Source organism: Chiloscyllium punctatum, chromosome 25, assembly GCF_047496795.1.
Source record: "Chiloscyllium punctatum isolate Juve2018m chromosome 25, sChiPun1.3, whole genome shotgun sequence".
Classification (NCBI taxonomy): Eukaryota; Metazoa; Chordata; class Chondrichthyes; order Orectolobiformes; family Hemiscylliidae; genus Chiloscyllium; species Chiloscyllium punctatum.
In genome coordinates this window covers 52,044,259-52,065,914 of record NC_092763.1, presented here as the reverse complement: position 1 = coordinate 52,065,914, position 21,656 = coordinate 52,044,259, and the positions used below count along the sequence as shown (strand labels likewise).

General features: G+C 39.8%; 1 protein-coding gene across 4 annotated transcripts in view; it reads right to left on the bottom strand.

The window, feature by feature from the left end:
- The window catches only part of arhgef9a (Cdc42 guanine nucleotide exchange factor (GEF) 9a), a 340,120-nt gene that overhangs the window by 93,348 nt on the left and 225,116 nt on the right, over positions 1–21,656 (bottom strand). For all 4 annotated transcript variants that reach the window (XM_072595281.1, XM_072595280.1, XM_072595282.1 and 1 more), the window contains one exon: positions 10,296–10,425. In XM_072595281.1, coding sequence (XP_072451382.1) covers positions 10,296–10,425 — 130 coding nt within the window. The remainder of the gene's footprint in view (positions 1–10,295; positions 10,426–21,656) is intronic.

Genomic DNA, 21,656 nt, shown 5'->3' with positions numbered 1-21,656 from the left:
AAATCCCAATTGGCGGTGGGGTGAGAAAGTGAAGACTGGGCCCTTCTGCATAGAACCTAATTCCTGTGGTGTGCCAAGGCAGTAGGTATCTTCCTGATGCCAAACTGCCTGAATATCTTCCCTCCCACCACCTGCCCTATCACTTCTCAGGAAGAATGTTCTGTCCTGTTTCTTTATGTAATCCTCAACATTACAGTTATGTGAAAATGCTGACTAAAAAACAACAATTGCTTTTAAGTAAAGCTTTCACACCTTTTGGGAGATTTGTATACTTGAATATTTTCTTTGGTTAAGTAATAAGTCACATAACTTGCAAAATGTAAATAACAGTTTTGTTGTTACAACAGTTAATGTTAGCATACTTTAACAATTTGGACATAAAAACAGCCAGAGATTTTGACTCCATGTAATTTCAAACCCTGTTATTAGTACTAATTTTTGATTTTGTATAGAGTGCAATATTATTTAAGCTTTTAAGAGGAATGAAAATTCCCAAATATGGCCATAAATAAATGCCTAAAATGAGAAAAATAGAACCCAAAAAGCTAATTATGGGATTATTTCCAGACAACTTGTTAGAAGGTTTTGGCATAAAGTTATTTTCTCGTCAAAATATAAGAAAGCCACCCATGAGATAGTGTGGATCGTGTCATATTTGCACAGTTAGAAATTTTATTGTTTGTTTCTGAGTACAAAGTCTGTTTTAACATACCACTGTTATTTCAAGGTAATTTCAAAAGAAATAATTGAAGCCAAATAATTGAAACTATCATATCTTTAAATATTCAATTAAAGTTTAAATAATGCAGCATAGGATGTATGTTAAATAATTTGATTGTAAATTTATAGGTAAGATATGCAGCTTTGAAAAGATGGCTACACTGTCTGTATGGTGACATAGTTGATACATCTAGAATTAAAGTGATGGAGTATAAGATGCATGCTCCAAGTCCTTTGGGTTTATTTGGGAAAAGTGTAATATATTTGATGTACTACTTAACATGTTTAGATTAGGGCAGTTTACAAAGGAACATAGGACAGATTTCAAAAAGACTTTTGCAGGCTATTTAACTGGTCACAATATCTTGGCATTATATTTATCATCAAATGTTTTGCCAAGTACTAACTAAATTACTGCTTGCATACGCTCAAAAAATTAAGGCCTATTTGCATGCTTACCTGAGCCCATACTCCTGCAGTCAAATCTAAACTGCCTTTCCATTACCTTTCTTCTAAGTTTGAAATATTAAACCTATTGACATTTAGCTTACCCATATTTCAAATTTTGAGCACTTTAATAATACCTTCAGGTTATTCATGGCATTTTTCTGTTCTAATCCCTCAGCCTTGGAAGTTATAAAAATACTCTTTATGTTTATGTCAATTTGGGAGTAAGTGTATACATTGTACGTATCAATTTAAATGTTTCCTTACACATCTGAAAGGAATGAATGCTTAAAAAGTCACAAAGGTGTTGTTTTCTTTGAAAAGAAGGTAAAGTTACACTATTCCCAAAGGACCATCTCGCTGCTGCTCTCTCATCTAACAGTCATTGTCCACCAGATGAGAGGAGAGGGTGAGGAGGAGAGCCCTTTCTTGTAACCTCACTGATGTGGTAATTGAATCCATTCTGTTGGCATTACCCTGTTATAAGCTGACTGAACCCCTATTTTCTTGATAAATTGTCTGATTATACTTTCCCAGCAGTGCATAAGATCCACACCAGCCTTATCTGTCATTTACCAACTATCAATACTGATTATCAAACCAAACCTTCTAACATCACTTCGCATGTACTTACACCACAGAGACAACATTCGTTCAAGCAAATGTGTCACAAACACTTTCTCAAAGGGAAATAGGTACGAGCAACAAGTACCTGCTTAGAGACCCACATCCCTTAAAGAATTTTTTTTTAAAGTACAAGTCCACTAAATGTTACATCAGGCAACAATATGAAAATTGGAGGGTTAAGTGTGTTTGAAACTCTTAGCTCTGGACATAAAAGTGGCCAAAATAATTGGTCTCCAAATGAAAACCTGGGGTCTTGGAAGAAACTTGTAAGATTTTTTTGAGGAATCAGCCACATGCCCTAAGCCATGCAAGAACAGCAGGAATGAGAGACTGACATCCTATATCTTAGTAAGCACAAAAATTAAATAAAGAAAAAAAGCAGTGCAATTGTAATGTTCTATAAGTACACAATAAGCTTGAAGTTGGGGATGTTTTGCAAGCTTCAACAATAAACTGTGAGTACACCTTGTGGTATAATTACTTTTCTGCACTATTTTTAGTGCCTTAAGGTGTTTGTGTTATCGTTGTCTGCACAGTTGTTAATGTGTGTATTTTTAACAGATAATGGCTGGTAAAATAAAACAGATAGGAATTAAAGTGAATATGTGAACCAAAGTGCACCAATGGTACTTGGGAAAAAAATGAAGCCACTTGGTGTTAGATATGAAGGATTTCTGTTTATCAGGAGACTGCAGCATTTACATCATAAAGGTCATCTGCTTTCCCTCAGGAAGGCTGTAAAAACAATGTGATCATAGTAACAGTTTTAACTGTTCCCATGGCAATCATTGTCAGTTCTGCAAGACCCAAAGCCACAGAGGTAGGACTATCTTTTAATCCCTGTTGTATAAATCGTCTAAGGGCTGCTATGTGACACTGTAAAAAAAACATCCAAATTGAAAAGATTGCTGTTGCCCTAAATTCATGTCAAAGGACCAAAATGCTCTGAGTGTGAACATTGTAATGATACCTGCACATTCTTCAAATAATTTGCAATTCAGTGTTCAGTTTTCCTGATGCCATACAGACAACACATCATTCCACAAGCTGACAAAGATAAAATTCTAAAACTAATTTCAAATTGCTTCTTTGCGTTAATATACATTTCTCCACAGCTTCATCCTTCCTGTGCAACTTCCTGCAGCTCCAATTCAAATTCTCAATGCACCTCACCCAGCCCTAATTAAATACTGTATTCGGCTCTCAACTCCACTTCCAAAGGCAGAGTTATCTTGATGTCAAACTTTAGGATGCAGTCTCCAGTTCAACCCCGAAGAAAAATCTGTGAGAGGAATTTCATGGTTTCGTCACCCTCTCATTGAGAGTGAACTGGTGGGTGGGTGCATAAAATCAGAAGGCATAGTAGGGGTATCATACTCATCTGGGATTTTGCCAGTTAATATCTACTGAAGGGCCTCTGCAACCTGCTGGTTGATAATTCACCAGTGATAGGAATGCCCAAGTAACAATGCAACACTTCAGTTGAACCCTACTGAGATGTTAATGGAGATGCATCTTGTTTGGGAATTACTCCCAACCCACATCTGTGTGGTTGGCCCCATCATCCTCATGAATCTGACCACCCAATCCTTTGAGAGGAGCCTGCCAGACTGACCCCAGCAAAAATCCCCCACGTATCTTCAGTCATTTCTACAGCTTCTCTGGGTGATGGGCTACATGTAGTCCCAGTACTGACCACCATTCCCGGTGGCATTCATGGGGTAAGAGGGCTGCTGGCCATCTTATTTTCTCACAGCTCTCTGAGGAGGAATAAAGATAAGTCTAGGTCTCACACTGAGCCACTGAATAGCCTGGTGACCATAAAATCAACACGGGGTTAAGGGTTACCAGGTCAGTTATATATGGTATTTTTTGGTTAGAAATGCTTTGGGTAGATTTACCGCCACCAACCTTTCTCAATGGTACTCAATTAGTCTAAGTTATTGACAACAATTGGGAAAAGTTGGCCACAAAATTCTTCCAGTAAAATGAAGACTCAGTCTTCATAAACATAATAGATTTATTATATAGTATGGAAGAACTAGTGTCATCACATCTGATTTTTATGACAGCCCTTTACAAGACCTCAGGATATACATAAAAGTAAGTATACATTACTGTGTACCTATGGAGGCTTTGTAGTAATGTGGAGTTGAACTAGAAAACAACTGGTTAGCTCCTTCCAAGAACAGTACATTACCCTGATGGGTAGAGCTTATCCCGTGATGTCAGCCAATCAATGTCAGGTACTAAGTCCCTTATAGAACCAGAGCTGAAAATGTGTTGCTGGAAAAGCGCAGCGGGAAAGCAGCATCCAAGGAGCAGAAGAATTGACGTTTCGGGCATGAGCCCTTCTTCAGGAATGAGGAAAGTGTACCCAGCAGGCTCAGATAAAAGGTAGGGAGGAGGGCTGAGCCTGCTGGGCCTGCTGGGCACACTTTCCTCATTCCTGAAGAAGGGCTCATGCCCGAAACGTCGATTCTCCTGCTCTTTGGATGCTGCCTGACCTGCTGCGCTTTTCCAGCAACCCATTTTCAGCTCTGATCTCCAGCATCTGCAGTCCTCACTTTCTCCTTATAGAACCAGCCAAGCTTATCCCGATTTTTGACTTGAGGAAGGGGATCCACTGCCTCCATACTGCACAGAAGAGGTCCTTTGATCCATCAAATCTGCATCAACATATCTACACTCATCCCACTTTCCAGCACTTGGCCCATAGTCTTGACTGTTATGATATTTCAAGTGTCATCCACAAACTTTAAACTTCACTGTAGGGATTCTAAACTTCAAACTTTTTTAAAGTTGTGAGGTTTCCCTCCTTTCCTACTATCTTGGTCAGTGCATTCCAGATTCTCCCCACCCTCAGAGTGAAAAGATTTTTCCTCAAACTAAGCAGAACAGCTGCTACTTAGCCACTTTGTCCATGCCTTCATAAACTTACACATTTCAATCAGATCCCCTCTCAGTCTTCTGTACTCCAAATAAAACAACCCAAGCTTATCTATGCTCTCTTTATAGCTAATATGCTCCAATCCAGGCAACATCCTCGTAAATCTCTTCTGCACCCCTTCCATTGCAATCCCACCTTTCCTATAGTAAGATAAGCCAAGCTGCACACAGTACTCTAGATATGGCCTATCAAAATGTTGTACAGTGCCAACATAACCTCCCTGCTTTTTTAATCTATTCCTTGACTGATTAAGGCAAGTATCTCACATACCATCTCAATTATGCTCTGAACCTGCCCTGCCGCCTTCAGGGATCTGTGGGCAAGCACCCCAAGATCCCACTGTTCCTCTGAACTTCCTAGTGCCCTACCATTCATTGAGTACTCCATTGTCTTGTTTTCCAAAGTGGATCACCTAATAATTTCTATCTCCTCATCGAACTAACCTGTCAATATCTTCCTGTAACCTGACACCTTCTTCCTCTCAATTAACCACCAATCTTTGTGTCATGTGCAAACTTACTTACATTCCCCCACGTTCTCACCTATAATGTTTTTATATATGTCACAAACAATAAGAAACCCAGCACCAATCTCTGTGATATGCCACTGGGCATGTGCCTGGACACAAATAGCCTTCTACCACCACCCCGTGTTTTCTATCAGTCAGCCAATTTTGGACTCATCTTGCCAAGTTAACCTGGATCCCATGATTCTAGCTTTAACTAAGAGTATCCTCTGTGCTGTTTGTCTCTATGTGGAGGCAGTGGACCCCTGTCCCACATAAAATGTTGGGATAAGCCTGCCTCCACCTTGGCTGCGGTCTGTAAGGGAGTTAGTACCTGAACGGGTTAGCTGACATCATTAGCTTTTACCCTCTTGATCTGTCTCCCATATGTGACCTTGTCAAAGGCTTTACTGAAATCCATGCAAACTACATCAACTGCATTACCCTCATCTAAACACCTGGTCACGTCCTCAAAACATTGAACTAAGTTTGTTATGCATGACATCACCTTGATAAAGCCATGCTGACTATCCCTGATCAAACTTTGCCTCTTAAGTGGAGATTAATCCTCTGCTTCAGAATTTTCTGCAATAGATTCCTCACCACTGACGTGTGCCTCATGTTCTGTAAAATCCAGCTCTGTCTAATCACAAAATCTGTTTCCTACGCTCGAGATTTTTGTCACTATTAATGGTCTGGATAGTCAAATTTAGATGTTAATCACTAGTTGTGCGAAAAATTGCCTGCCATCAGTTTTTCACCAGTTAAATCATCATGTAATGCTATATTTAATGAACATGTTAAATTTAGATGTTGTATTTAGCTCTTATATCCAATTTACCCTTTCACATACTCCTTTTCATTAGTCCATTTTAAGCGAATAAACCAATTTTTCATACTCATAGTTTCATTCTCACCCTCATCACAAACTAGCATATCTTCCCATTGTCTCCAGGTCCTGCAGGTGTGGTTTGAAGCTTTGTTCAATGAAAGTGGATATGTGTTTAGAAACATCATCTGAGTAAACCAGAACATCAGAGACTAGATCACTGTATGGTTTCACTCTTAAATTTATACTGTACTGACTGATGATATAATGCAGCATTCTATTTGCTTTGATGATCTGTTTGCTTTGCTATTCTATAGTGCTAAGTGATGTAACTTGAGAAGAAACAGCATTAAATTAATGATTCTCACCATTCGAATGAAAATTCTGATTAATATTTTGTTTTAATAGACTGAAATGTGTTTAAAAATTGGAATAACGGCTGATACTGCACATCAGAGACAAAAATAAAATTGCTGGAAAAGCACAGCAGGCTTGGCAGCATCTGTGGTGAGAAATCAGAGTTAATGCTTCCAGTTGAGAGACCCTTCCTCAGAACTCAGACAGTTTTGATTCTGACAATGTGTTTGTTAGGTTTGGCAGTACAGGCTTGTATTGTGTGATTATGTAAATAAATGCTGATAAAAGTGTGTAAAGATTGGCTCCAATTCTATCCTTTAGCAACTGGTTTCTGAAGACTAACTGCAGCAGTGATATAATTGGCACATTCTTTGCTCCTGGGGTTATGGGCCTGCAACATTGTTATAGAGTGTTGGTTTACCAACTCTCTGGGGAGCTTTCCAGACTGATGTCAAGACATCCGGTTCCTGGCATGTTCAGAGTGGCAATATGACAAGCGATGTATGCTTTGTGCTATTTTATTAAATGAAAAGGCCCAGCCATCTTGGTCATCAGGACATTTGTCGGCTTGTGGACATTGCAAAAGGAGACAGCATGAGACTAGGACTGGTGCAAGAAAGAGATCACAGATACTCAGACAGCAATAAAAGGTAAGTCGCATGACAAGTTTGGGAATTAGGTGTCTGGCAGAGGGAAGAGAGGCTGTATCCCAGTAGCAGGCACCAGGCTGTTCAGGCCAGTAATGTCCTGAATGTGCACAGCCAAGAGCTGGGATTAGGGCTCTGGAAAAGTGCAGGGAGACATCAAGAGAGGTGGAGCTTGAAAAAAGTCCTGGGAAGCATCGATAATTTAGTGCAGCCAAGAGTTGGGCAGAATGAAGCCCACAAATAGTGCTTGCCATATAGTTGATAAATATTGGAGTTGGAAAATCACAGGGGCAGTGCCACCTGAGTGAAAGTAGGTGTCTGCGAAACAGCTGGAATTGTGCCAATTTGTAGGTGCTGGAGGAGAGTCTCAGCAATCCAGTGGAATGCCATCCCAGTTATTAAGATGTGAGCAATCATTGAGGCAATCATGGTTGAATTTTTGAGGGAATTTAAAAGCCAGATTTCACAAATCAAGAGTTCGATCCCTTGTAAAGGAGAAACAGTTTTAATGAGAGTTAGTGACAAACAGTATCAGTAATCTGAGGGGTCTCTGAAAAATCTATGTGATCCATCTTGACTGTACTTGCTAATTCATGTGTCCTGAAGAAAGTTGGTGTTACTCATTTTGCTGTCATGTTAATTCTGGTTATTAAGTATAAATTACGAAGTACATTATTTTGCAATTCTAACTTTGCATCATTTTGTTTGTTCAAACCTTGGAATTTTGTGGCTTTAATCTTTTCCTCAGTACACTGGATGTCACGCTTGGGCTACTTTAAACAACATTACTGATCCCTAGCCAGATTGTAACATAAATTTTGTAGTTCTGTTAGAGATTGTAACAACATGAGAACATTAAGTGAAGACAGTTGGAATACTCTAATCTATGGTCAAAGAGCTTTTCAAGTCTCGTGGTTCATATTTAAATGCAAAGGAGACTAGAAGATAATCATCACCTTTGAAATTGTCCTCCAGTTACTAGTTAACATCTTTGGAAGGGGAGCAGAAATAATTGATGAGAAACATATCTTGCCAATAATGAGCCTGGATGAGCCAATCTCTACAATTCTGCACATCAAAGATGCAATTCCTATGAATGATGTGCTTATTAAAAGCTGATTTACATTTTAAAATATTATTTACTTAACAGCAGCAAATTTTCCACCAAACGGAATTGCAAAATTGGTATAGAAGACTGTTCAAATATGCTTAAGAATATCTGAGTCTCTGGTATGATTTAGATATTTGTGCTTTCTACTTGGTGGAAAATAACTGCTGTATAAATTTTATGGTGAACAAACCAGAAACTTTATGTCAGTGACACTTAGATTATCACTGTCATGCCATTCATAAATATGGAATCATTTTTTTCTTGTGTTCATAAAGGCTTGTAATGGGGGAACTAGCAGCAACAGCAGAAAAAGTATTTATTGCATTGATATCTGATTAAAAATGATTTGCTTTACAATTTATACCACAATACCAGCTCTGTCCATTGACTTACTGACTCAATCATGATGTTGATATATATTAATACTGGGAACGTTTCTCTTAGTAATTAATGGTGCCATTTACTTACTTAGTTTCCCAAAAAGGGGGAAAAATGGTTTGATACCAAGAATGAACATCGACAACAAACCTATTTTATTCTAATGACTCCTTATTCATTTTCTCCAAAGCAAATGACCATCGAAAAATTTAAATTTTTGAACCAATCTTTATAGTTTTTATTATGGCTTGACTGCTTGGTAAATTTCCTGTTTCGTCCATTATCAATTTTAGAAGTTCTTATTGATTTGGTATTAGAAATGTTGGTGATATTTAGAGAGAATTTGGACAAAAAGAAGATTCTTCTTTAATTCTATAAACTTTTGTGAAATTGCGAGTGCTGTAGGTATGTAATTTTACTGTTAGTACAGGCTGTCTGCAAGGCTAGGAAAAGTAAAAAAAAAGACACAGAAAAGCACGGATTGGTAACTGAAGTCTTTAAAAATAGAAAAGTCCAGAATTATTTGTAACTATTGATAACAATTTTGAGTTAACTTGGCATTTTTGATATATTTGCTGAATTGCAAGAATGTAAATTATGTTGTGGCTCACAGAACTTATTTCAATATCTTGGGGGAACACAGCTTATTTACTTGTGAGAACAGCAGAAATGTGGAGCAAGATATAACCTACAAGCTTTGGAATCCTGTCAGTATGGCCAAGGATTGGCAAAAGCTCACTCTGTGTGTAAATTTTCTGAAACTGGCAAATGAATAATGATGAGCAAGCTTGAGATTCAATTAAGGATGAGGGATGGGCTCTTGAAGCCAAAGGGTTATTACGAGGCTCACCTGCTCAGCAGAGGCAGCAGGTTGCCTTTGCACGTAAGTAAATGGAGGCACCTTCTCTCCAGTTTATTTTTAACTTTAGATTAAACGATGAAGGGTACAGTTGTGGCCTACAGCTGTAGCTGAAACCAAGCAGACAGGGAAGACTTCTAAGAGTACCTGGATGGCTGATCCCCTAATCTACCATCTGAAGTGGAGACCACACCCAGACAGTCATGTTCACTAATGCATCTGAGAGCCTGAACTTTAAAGGACAGCCTCTAACAATAAATCTTGATAGACCTTTAGCTATTTTAAATTGGCTATCACTGTTTACGAGGCAAGTGTCTCCACTGACACTCCTATTTCACCTTTTGGGAAAATAGCCCTGGTGCAGGTGGAACCAAGGAAATGAAAACTGATTGACATGTCAAACTCTGCCTGCACTTGCATCAATCAATGCCAAAATATTCACCCAATGATCAATGTCAGTGAAAGATAAAAGTAAACCGAAGGTTAGAGATCAGGAATAATTTAAACCATAAGCATATTCTATGATTCCAAAAGGAGATTAAAACTAACATTGACTGGAGTTTTTACTCATTGATTGATTGAGAAGATTAGCCATGATTATGGAAAGACAAAAGAAGATTTTAAAAAGTAAAAATAAATGCTTTAAAAAAGTACAGTAATATTACAACTATGTTTTTTTTCCAGATTGGTTCCACAAAAGTATTTTCATATAAAAGATAATTTAAAACACTATCAATCATGCTGAGTGTCTACAATCATTTAAATTGAACTTTTTAACATGTGTACAACAAAATACTTTTCAAGTTAAGATATGACACTCAGCATCAGTACTGAACCATATTGCAGCCAATAGTGAAAGGCCTACCTCCCAGTCAAGGACTGAAGCTTGCCATTGTGCCATCTTGTCAATATTTTCCAATCTCCTTTTGCGTTCATTGATTTGTTGCGTCACATTCCTCATGACTGCTAAAGCAGCAGCAACGTATCTATAGTCACTGGAATAGAATTTTAAAAAAAGTTTTGATATCGCTTTCTAAAGTTATTTACCAAAACAATCAATGAGAACTTCAGCAGAAGTTTTCTATGGAACAAGGTGTGATCTGGATTTCATGATTTGAAAAAATGATGGAAGAAGATTGAAGATAAAGTTTCCAATGACAACTGGAGAAATACTTGAAAAGGGAAAAAATTGTACAGCTATGGCAAAACAGAGCAGTGGGGTTAGATGGAATGGAGAGCTCTTTTAAAGGGCTAGGACCAGTACATTGTGCAGTAGAACATCTGATATATTGTTACAGCTACATGTAACTCAGCAGGAACTGCCAGGAAGGCAGGGATGTCATGATAATCTGACTGAACTAGTAATTCAGAAACCAGGGATTTTTATCTTGGGATATGGATTCAAGACAACTGGTAGAATTTAAAGTCTACAAATTAAAAAAGAAGTCTGAAATCAACAGCTACTCTACAGGTAACCATAAAAACAATATGGTTCATTAATGTCCTTAGGGAAGGAAATGTGACTGCACATCTTGCCTGGACTACATGTAACTGCAGACCCACCATCAATGTCCCTTAAATGTCCTCTGAAATGGCCAAGCAAGCCACTTAATTATATCAAGTCACTTAAATGTCACAAAGGAATGAAACCAAATAGATCGCTCATCATTGAACTAGGCTTCCACCAACAATAATGGGCAACTTGCTGGCATAGTGGTTAGCACTGCTGCCTCATAGTGCCAGAGACCTGGGTTCAATTCAAGTCTCAGATGACTGTCTGTATGGAGATTGCACATTCTCCCCATGTCTGCATAGGTTTCATCCAGATGCTCTGGTTTCCTCCCACAGTCCAAAGTTGTGCAGGTTAGGTGGGTTGACTATGCCAAGTTGCCCACAGTAGGCAAGTTAAGTGGATTATCCATGGCAAATGATGGGGTGGGTCTGGTGGGATGCTGTCAACTCGATGGGCCAAATGGCCTGCTTCCACACTGTGGTGATTCTAAGAAATCTACAAAATAATAACAAACTCAGTCCTGCTAATTCTCCAAAGATCTGACTAATAAATGGCAGCCTGTACCAAAATTGGGAGAGCTGTCCCACGGACTAGTTGAACAACAGCCTGATATAGTCATTTTCATGGAATTTCACCTAATGATATCCCATCCTTTGGTATGATTTGTCGCACCAGCAGGACAGACCGACCAGAAGTGGTGTTACCTTGTACAGTCAAGAGGAATTTACCCTGAGAATCCTCAATGATTGGTTCTGCATCATATGAGATCTCATGGGATTAGGTCAATCTTCGGTAACAAAATCCCCTGCGAGGTGCAACCTCTCATTTATCAGTGTTCCTGCATGTTGAACACCACATGGAAACAGTACAGAGGATGGCAAGGGCACAGAATAGCCTTCAGTTCTGGGACTTCAATTGTCACAAGGAGTGGCCTGGTATTATCATTTGTGACTGAACTGGCAGAATCCTAAAGGACATAGCTGCTAGACTGGGTCTGTAGCAGGTAGTGAGCAAGCTAAGAAGTGGGAAAAATCTATTTGACCCCTTCCTCACCAATATATTTGTTGTAGATGCATCTGTGACAGGATGGTAAGAGTGACTAACAATTGGTGTGCAGACTAAGTTCCATCTTTACACTGTAGATGCCAACCAACATATTGTGTTCCATTAACATTATGCTAGATGGGATAGCGTTTGAATCTAGTAATCAAAAACTGGGCATCCACAATGTGCTGTGGACCATTAGCAGAAACAAAATTGTATTTAACTATAACCTGTAGCCATATGACCTGGCTTTTCATCCAATCTACCATTATCATCAAGTCAGAGGATCTACACCTCAGAATTCTTCCATGGGTTAGAAAGAGGTGTCTTAGTGTCTTAAGCAAACACAGGTGGGGGCCACAGACAAGGCACATGGGCCTTTCTGGTGATTGGGGTTGGGAGGTGGGGTTTGGGGGGAGACCGTATAACTGTGTGCATGCGTATGCATGTGTGTGAGAGAGAGAGAGAGAGAGAGAGAGAGAGAGAGAGAGAGAGAGAGAGAGAGAGAGAGAGAGAGAGAGAGAATGTGTGTGTGTGTGCAAGTGAATGAGTCTGGGGCCATTTAAATGAACAGTTGCCTCCAATCAAGTCTGTTATTGGTGTCCCAGAGTATGGAGTTTTTACCAGGTAAGAGTAGAGCTTGTTCTCTGTGCTTTTCCTTTGGATAGTCAGGGTGCCCATTTGGAAAGCTGAGGTACCCCTACAGAGATAAACCCACGATGCTTCCATGGTATAACTCAGGGATCTTTTTGGTGGGGTCAGGTGCCCTGTAGGGCTGTTAACTGTGGAGAAGATTTTATGTAAATGGTGCATAAGCCCCTTGGAACTGTCCAACATGTCAACACTTATTGACATTTTAAGAAGGTGTCATCAAATGTCAAGACCTATCAAGAAGTTTATGCAAGTGCAGTTATGGATAAGTGCTTTCCGACATAGAATTCCTATGGTGTGGAAGCAGGCCATTCGGCCTATTCGGAGTACACTGAATTGAATCTGGGTCCCTGGCCCAGTGAGGAAGCAGTGCTAACCACTGAGTCATCATGCCGCTGTGTAGAAAGTAGCTTGCAATATGGAAATTCAAATAACAGAAGTATATCTTTGGTCCTATGCGAATGGTTACATGTGGATAATCATTGAGTTGCCATGGTGAGTGAAGAGGTAAATGGTGGTCTTTTTAAACAGCCACAAAATTGTCATGTGAATATCTTAGTCCTTGAGGAACCAGCAGGAGTTGGCATTTAGAATATCGGGGGGGGGGGGGCGTTGAGCGGGCTGAGGGCTGAAGGTATGTTTTTCCCTGTTTGGGAAGGTAAGGTATCCTTTTGGATCTGCTCCGTCCACACCTTTGGTGTGGTTAAAGTATCCTTTGGAGAATTATGGTAACTCTTTAGTGGAGATAGAACACTGATTGGGATTGTGAAAAGGCACACTGATAAAAAGTATATAAACTCATTAGGACTGGCAAAGCTGTCAAGAAACCGTCCAAAATATGTAGAGCTTTCAAAAAAAACAGTGCTAGCTATTTCAGATGCCTGATCACATAAAACAATTATTCAACTTGTGCTGCATGATTTATTTCCCAAACTGTCATTTTCACAATGGGGTTCCTATTTATGAACAGCTCAAATGGCTTATTGAATGGGAATGTTTGCCGATATGAAAGGTTTCTCTTAAATGAAAATGTTTGTTTATATAAGACATTGAGCACTCAGATGGACGTTTGTTTTCATAAGGAAGTGATTGAAGTGATTTCAAAGCATTGCTGTTTTGTATCTAACAGAGTTTTTATTTATATGGTGACATCATCAATAGGCAGCTAACTTTATTTTCTCTCAGGATGCCTCCTCAGTTATGCACGTATTGGATAATAAATGATGTGATAAGGAGGGGGGAGGAAAAAGATGGTGAGTGCAACAAAGAATTTGGGGCTATCAGGGTCTTGGAAATGATTAGGATCATACTGGGTATGAAGGGAGAAGTGCAGAACCCTGGAGATAGGAGGTTGCATCAGTGAGCACCAAGAAGGCATGGGGAGTTAATGGAATGAAGGAGTGAGAGGAGGAGGGACTTTTTATGCCTCAATTTGCATTTTAAAATTTTGCATGTGTGTGCTGAATTTTTCCAGGTTTTGGCAAAGCCTCTTGATTGAAATTCATGGCAGGCAGTCCACTATGACCCATGCTGACTTTACTCATGCAATCCTTTACTCTTCATCTCAACGTACAACTGGCCTACTCGGTACCAGCCTCATGAAATTGTGTGGCAGGAGAGAATGAAGTGCATACTGTTGCCAGGACTTTGCAATGTTCACATCACCGAACAATGTCTAAACCCCAGCTACACAGTATTCCAGGTACTGGCCTTCACCCTGTGGTGTTTCAATCTTATTCCTGAGGAACTGGCCCAAAAAGACAAGTGAGCTCCACACTTTGTGGAGTGGGACCACAAGCTACTGGTGAACACAGTGGTGGAGAAGGGGGCAATCCTACTTCGTGCTGACTGACAAAGGAGGCCATACCACTAGCCTGAACGAGCTGGGTCTGAGACAGTGGTCTAGGTTAGCCCAGTGTCCTGGGTTAAAAGAAATGCCCTTCAATGCAGGAAGAAGGCCGATGATATTCTGCAATCTACAAGGGTAAATGTCTGCTATTGAACATTTACATGGTCACCACTATGCACTGAGACTGTCAGTATACACAGCTCTTACCAAGGCTCACTTATCAGACTGCAATTCTCACTTTTCCCTGCAGTATGACCAGTTAAAGGCTCTCACCCAAATCCTCCATCCACTAACCCTTCCTGCCCTCTGCACTTGCTACACACTCACTGCGGGCACCTCACCACCTTACCTGCTCATGCATCACCACCAATGTCTCTCCCATCTATTCTATCACACTCAATCCTCTTTTTGTCTCATTGCAGGAAAATCTGTCTCACCATCAGGCCAAGATGGTGAAGACCAGTAGGCAGGCTGATACACAACATAAGCTTCCACACTTACTGTGAGAAGATGTTAGACTTGGTTGGGGAAGAACCTGACTGCTCATGTGGGACTGCAGAAATCTTCAGGGACAGAGTTTAGATTAGAGTGGTGCTGGAAAAGCACAGCAGGTCAGGCAGCATCCAAGGAGCAGGAAAATCGATGTTCCGAGCAAAAGCCCTTCATCAGGAATATTCCTGATGAAGGACTTTTGCCCGAAACGTCGATTTTCCTGCTCCTTGGATGCTGCCTGACCTGCTGTGCTTTTCCAGCACCACTCTAATCTAGACTCTGATTTCCAGCATCTGCAGTCCTTGTTTTTACCTAGTTGATCTTCATGGACAATTAGTGCAGTGAGCTTCAGTGTACTGCTGACTTATTACCAACAAGACTAACTCATTCTTAACCTACACAAATGTTTATTCCTTTCACACAAAAAAAAACAATTTCTACTCTTAAGCAAGCACTGGCAACTCTTGCCTGGAAAAGGTCAGTACAAGAGACCATCAGCTCCACCTCCACCTCTGTGGAGGAAGCCACTTAACGGATGCATTGGGAAAAGCTTTCAGCTGTGCTCTCTACCAGCTCAGAGACTTTCACCTCAATGGGTTCTCCATTTAGATTGGTCCCAGGAACATAATCTGATGAGCTCATAACTGAGAGGCCTCCATAGCTGGTTGAAGAAGAAACATGCAGTTCTCCACATTTATAACCTGCTGGAGGCCATGCACAGTCTCCAGGTAGACAATGACTTTGGCACAGACAGGCATAGGAACAGCAGATAGGTTTGTTGGAGACCAAGGCAGTCAATAAACTGGATCAAAGGATAAAGGAGTCCATCAATGTTATCAGTTCAGTGCTGGCTCATGCACATGTGCATATAAGTGCCTCCATGGACAGGTCGGCTATCATCACAGAAACCCAGGTCAGGCTCAGTCAGTATCTGTCCAATATGCAAACAGACCTGCACTCCATCACTCCAGCCATAGGTGCTAAACATGAATGGGAAAGAAACAGACCCCATTCCAGGTGCCCCTTCTGCTCAGGTAAATATGGTAGTGAGGGCAGGCACCCAGAGGATGGAAGAGCTTTCTAGGCCTAAACACTACCAAGGATGACTAGCCTGGTCTTTGAGGCCAACAGGACCAACCATAGAGCAGGCTCTCGCTATCCCTGCTGCAGAAGTCAGGGCTGCATCTCAGTATGGTGGGAGGGAAAGGGAGAAACAAAAGATTAGTGCACATAGTGGAATGGGTGAACAACAATGTGAAGTTTCTTGCACTTTTCTAAAGATACATTACTTGTATGTTTAAAGTGTTTGCTCTCAACAATTTCACTACTGGATCTGTTAAGGTTGCACCCATTTGAGAGATGAGCAGCCTCCAAACCTTTTCTTAACCTCTAGGCATCCCAAGGATAGAGGAAGGTGTGATGACTGAGCTCTGCTCTTCTCTCACAAATAACCAATTCCTTGGCTGCAGACGGCATGAGATATCATGGATCCTTGAACCATGGCATTGATGACTATAACCATATCAATGCACCTTAATGCAGATAACAGTGAGACTACAGCAATGTGCCAGGTTTGTTATAAGGCTTACCTGAGAAAGTCATCTATATTGTTACAAAGATGGATCAGAATCCTGAAGTATGCTCAGACATTTTTACTTTTAAATCCAAAATGTACCTAGATGCTAAAGTGAGACCTGGGACACACACGTCCAGTAATTCAAAGCACTTTTCCAAAAGTAGTCATTTGATCTAGTGGGGAATCTTGGAAAGAGTGAGCTCTTTAAAGCCCAGGTGACTTATCTCAGACATGTAGTGGGTCAAGGATGATTCAGTGTTTGAGTGTAGCAGTTCTGAAGCATTGTCATCTCACGACATGTGATTCAGAAATGGTAACCCCAGGTGAGACCTGACAGTATCTGAACAGATTTCCTTATCTGACATGGAAAGGAGGACAATTAGTGAAACCTCATAATGGTCATGATCGGTTGATGCTATAATTTTTAATGTTTGTACTTGCATAAATAGTGACCTGCCAATGAATTGCAATTTGAGGCCTGATGGGCAGAGAAACTGGATCAGTGGATGCATGATTAATCCTAATGCTCCTATTAGAGCCTCAAATGTAATGAATTTTACTTCAACCCATCCCCTCCACTGCCCAACCCCTCCCACAAACAGGAAAACAGTAAATTATTCTACCTACTCTGCATGTAGTCAGCCACGTTTTCTGGCAATGTTTAAACTTGTCTTGGTAACACACTCCAGCTGAGGAGGCTCCACCTGAGATGCAGAATGATCCACTCATCCTTCATGTTCTATTTGTGTTGATGAGTTGATGATGATGTTCCTGTGTCCCCAATGATTTTTTAGCCTCCTCCTGTTTCCATTAATCTCCTTTGTATACCTGTGAATGTCCCCAGGTTACCCCTGAACCTACAGCTTTGCAATTGCTCTTGTTGCCGATATACTCTCCCCAAGTTGAGGCCAGAGTGAATGTTATTTGTGAAAATATGACCCCCCCTCCCAGAACTCCCAGTTAGCTTTGCTATGTGGCACTTTCCAATTGTTTTTAATAATTACCGATGTTTTTAAATGATCAGTTTATTGGTTGTTTTATTTTACTAAAATAGTTGCTTCATACTTCAACTTATTTTGAAACTTATGTTTAATGTTGCACTAAACTGCATCTTTCTGAAATTTGCTCAATGGCTGGTGGACTGAGAAAAAAATCGACTTGTGGCTCCTTACGTAAAAAACTTCGAAAACCCTGGTAAAAGAAAAAGACCTGTTTTCAGTCAGTTCCAACAAAGCCACTGAGCTATCAGTTCACCTAGTCCATGAACCAGACTCAAAAACAAGCTGTAAGATTCCAGGCAGCAGAGTACATACCATGCTTCAGTTAATAGCTCACTGCAGAACATCCCATTTTGGTTATTTGACTGTGATAAACCTACAATCTGTCTGACCCTTCCAACTAGTATGACTCTCAATTCTACTTTAACTAATTGAAAGTATTCAAAGACCTCAGATCTGCCACCTTTGAGACAAGTGAAAGAGCCATCAATTAAAGTATATTACCTTTATCTGTATCCAATATTTATGTTTGTGGTGCATGAGTGAAAGCAAGTGCGATATTGTACTGAACTCAGGATGAGAATAAACAAGATCCTTTATTCTTAAACTCACAAAAGAATTAAATTAGATTACTTACAGTGTGGAAACAGGCCCTTCGGCCCAACAAGTCCACACCGACCCGCCACCCACCCATACCCCTACATTTACCCCTTACCTAACACTACGGGCAATTTAGCATGACCTGCACATCTTTGGACTGTGGGAGGAAACCGGAGCACCTGGAGGTAACCCATGCAGACACGGGGAGAACGTGCAAACTCCACACAGTCAGTCGCCTGAGGCGGGAATTGAACCCAGGTCTCTGGCGCTGTGAGGCAACAGTGCTAACCACTGTACCACCATACCGCCCACAATTGTTTAATTGGGGTACATACTCCAAGGGTAGTCTTGAATGAAATGTGTTTTAGCAGCTTCAATGAAATTCATGGTAGGTAACAACACAGCACAAATCTATTTCTAAGTTGGCACTAAACTGGCAATCTCATTCTGAGAGGTCAGTCCAGGAGAAAGACCTTGCATGTTATTCAATGTAATTCTTATGTTATTCTAAGGTTGAACAAAGCAAAGAGAACCTTACCATGTATCTGTTATTGCAATACCTGCTTTGAATTGGGACCTCAAAAGTTGAAAATGAAGAGTGTTTTATTTCATGCATTTAAAGTCCGTCTTGTTGAAAGACAAAACATAATCAAATTATTATTTTAGAAAAGGATTTCTCATGGTTGAAAATGTCTTTGAAGAACAACTGGATTAAGCAAACTTTGGAAAACAAAATAATATGTGGGTGAAGACTGGAGACAGAGATACTTCAAAATTACCAACTTATCAAAATAGAGCAATATTATTTGTTCAACATTATGTGAAGATTTTTCACATTTTGCTAGTTGAAGAACAATCTTGAAACAAACAAAACCATCTTCCTGAAGCAGTTAATAAACAAGATCCCAGAACTAGATGAATATCCTTTGGAAAATGTCAACTTCTTGGAATGATTTGGAGATGCCGGTGTTGGACTGGGGTGTACTAAGTTAAAAATCACTCAACACCAGGTTATAGTCCGACAGGTTTAATTGGAAGCACACTAGCTTTCAGAGCAACACTTCTTCACATCTTGGTGAAGAGATAGCTTTGAAGTGCAGGTGGCTCACCTTTTTTTTCTAAAACTCACCTTTATGTATTTTAGCATTTAATTTATAGAATGGCATTCAGGACTTCATTTTACTGCAAATATATACATATAGTGGATTATATATACATATATGGGGAAGAAAGAAAGTTTACCCTTGTTCCATATAAAGCAAAATCCTGATTTCAGCTATCCTGTCGAAGTGGGAACATGAGTTCCATGAATAGATCATTCAGCAAGAGCACTTCCCAATGTAGATGTAACCCTGCAATAGCCAGGAAGCTCCAAATTCCTAGGCTTGTGCTGTGCTGGCTGCTTTGAGAATGTTAAATTATTATGATATATCCCCTTAATCACCGCACAATGAATAGTTGGAAAGAAGCTGTATATGAAGATCAAGTAATGACACAAATTACTCCTTTGAACCAGGAGCATTTGAGAGCAACTGTACAATTTCTGTCACTACTTAAGCTTAGATAAGGAATCAAATCTGTATAATGCAGTTCAGCTACTTATTGGCGCAAATTCATTGAGCTAAGATGACTACTAATGACCTTAATAAAATTATCCATTTTCAAGAAAAGTTTCAGGATTGTCAACAGTAATAACTTGGAAAAATCTAGGCCCAGTTGCACAGCTTTTCTCTTAAACCTTGTTGTGTACAATGTAGTTATATTTATGGAGTGGAAAGCTACAATGAAATTCTGACGACTTTATTTTTAATCAAATTAGATTGGCCACTCAGTCTTCATTGCAAGGTCTGTAGTGAGTAGACAGTGAGATCAGAATATAGAAAACTGAAGTTCAAGAACAAATAACAATTTCATGGAGAACAGCATGTGATGATTTAGAAGAATGAAGAATAAAGAACATGTATGATATAAATGCAACAAAGAAAAACAATGAAAACATCTTTTTTGTTTGCCAAATGCAGCAACTTTGTAAATATACTCTTTATGTCCTCCACCAAACTGAAACAGCGTTAGTAGATAAAGAAAAGATATAAAAATAGAAATAGAAATATATTAAAGCAGAAAACAGGAAAGAAGAGCAAATACATATGAAACAAATAAAATTGGCAGACTGACCATTGATAAGATAAGGGAACCAGATAGAAAGGAAAGCAGCAAGACAGTATGTGATGTGCAGTTCCCCTCTCACCTCCAGCCTCTAACCTCCATTTCTTATCTCTATACTATGAAATGTCGTGCTTTGAATTTTTGTTTCTTTTTCCCAAATTCCTAAAGTGCAAATATTCCAAACTCCGTGCTCATTCTTTCCTGGAATCTATAAACAATAAGGGCTGTATTTTATGCTCGAGGCAGTGGTTCCCACAATGTAAAATGTGGGAGCTGACTCTAGCCAATAAACAGTTTAGGCTAAGACTCCAGTTTGCTTGTCTGCTTCTGGTACTTTTCTAATCTTTACCTTCAAGGCCCAGAAATTAAAAAAAACACAATCAGTACCCACTATTAAGGTGCAGCAATTTAAAGTCCAACCAATTCCAAATATAATTTGGAGTTACAATCCATTGCTCAGAACTGGATATTGTTACAACATGGCAGTGACTCCCTCTGTTAATTAAACCAAACACCCAGAAAATCTCACCTCGCTTCATAATCTGTTAAAATGTGAGTGACAGAGAACTCGCAAATTCCATGATTTAAAGAAAATAAGATCCAAATTTTTTTTAACTCTAAAAGTGAACATTAAACAACTATTCACAATTCGAAGCCCCCTTTCTCTTAACAGCTTGCTACCTGCCTCCAACTCTACAACAATATGCTGTTCCAATAAGACACCCTTTTAAAATGACATCAACTTAATTCTAAAACCACACAGTCGTCGTCTTCTTCTGTGTCTTCACCCTTCCAGCTGCGATCTCCTTGGGTCATCGTCTTTTCTTTTACTGTGAGTATGTTTCGCATGAAAAGGTACCTTTGATAGAGTTTCTAAATTTCTTGGAGAGCAAGATGTTAGATGGGTAATTAGCTCTCCACAAGTTTGTCTCTCGACAGCAGTTGCTCTCTGACTAATTTTTGAAATGTCTGCATTCTTACACCCCCAACATTGGATCGTCTCATTGGTTCAATGTTGGCAAAACAATTATTTCAAACTCAATTGGGTTTTAGTATGGAGCATTATGGAGCATAATTTAAACTGATTGGTTAAATTTAAATTAGAGTCACAGAGCATAGAGATGTAAAGCATGAAAACAGGCTCGTCAGTCCAACCAGATATCCCAACTCAATCTAGTCCCACCTGCCAGCACCCGGCCTATATCCCTCCAAACCCTTCCTATTCACATATCCATCCAGATGCCTTTTAAATGTTGCAATTGTACTGCCTTCACCATTTCCTCCGGCAGCTTGTTCCATACACGCACCACCCTCTGCGTGAAAAAGTTACCCCTTAA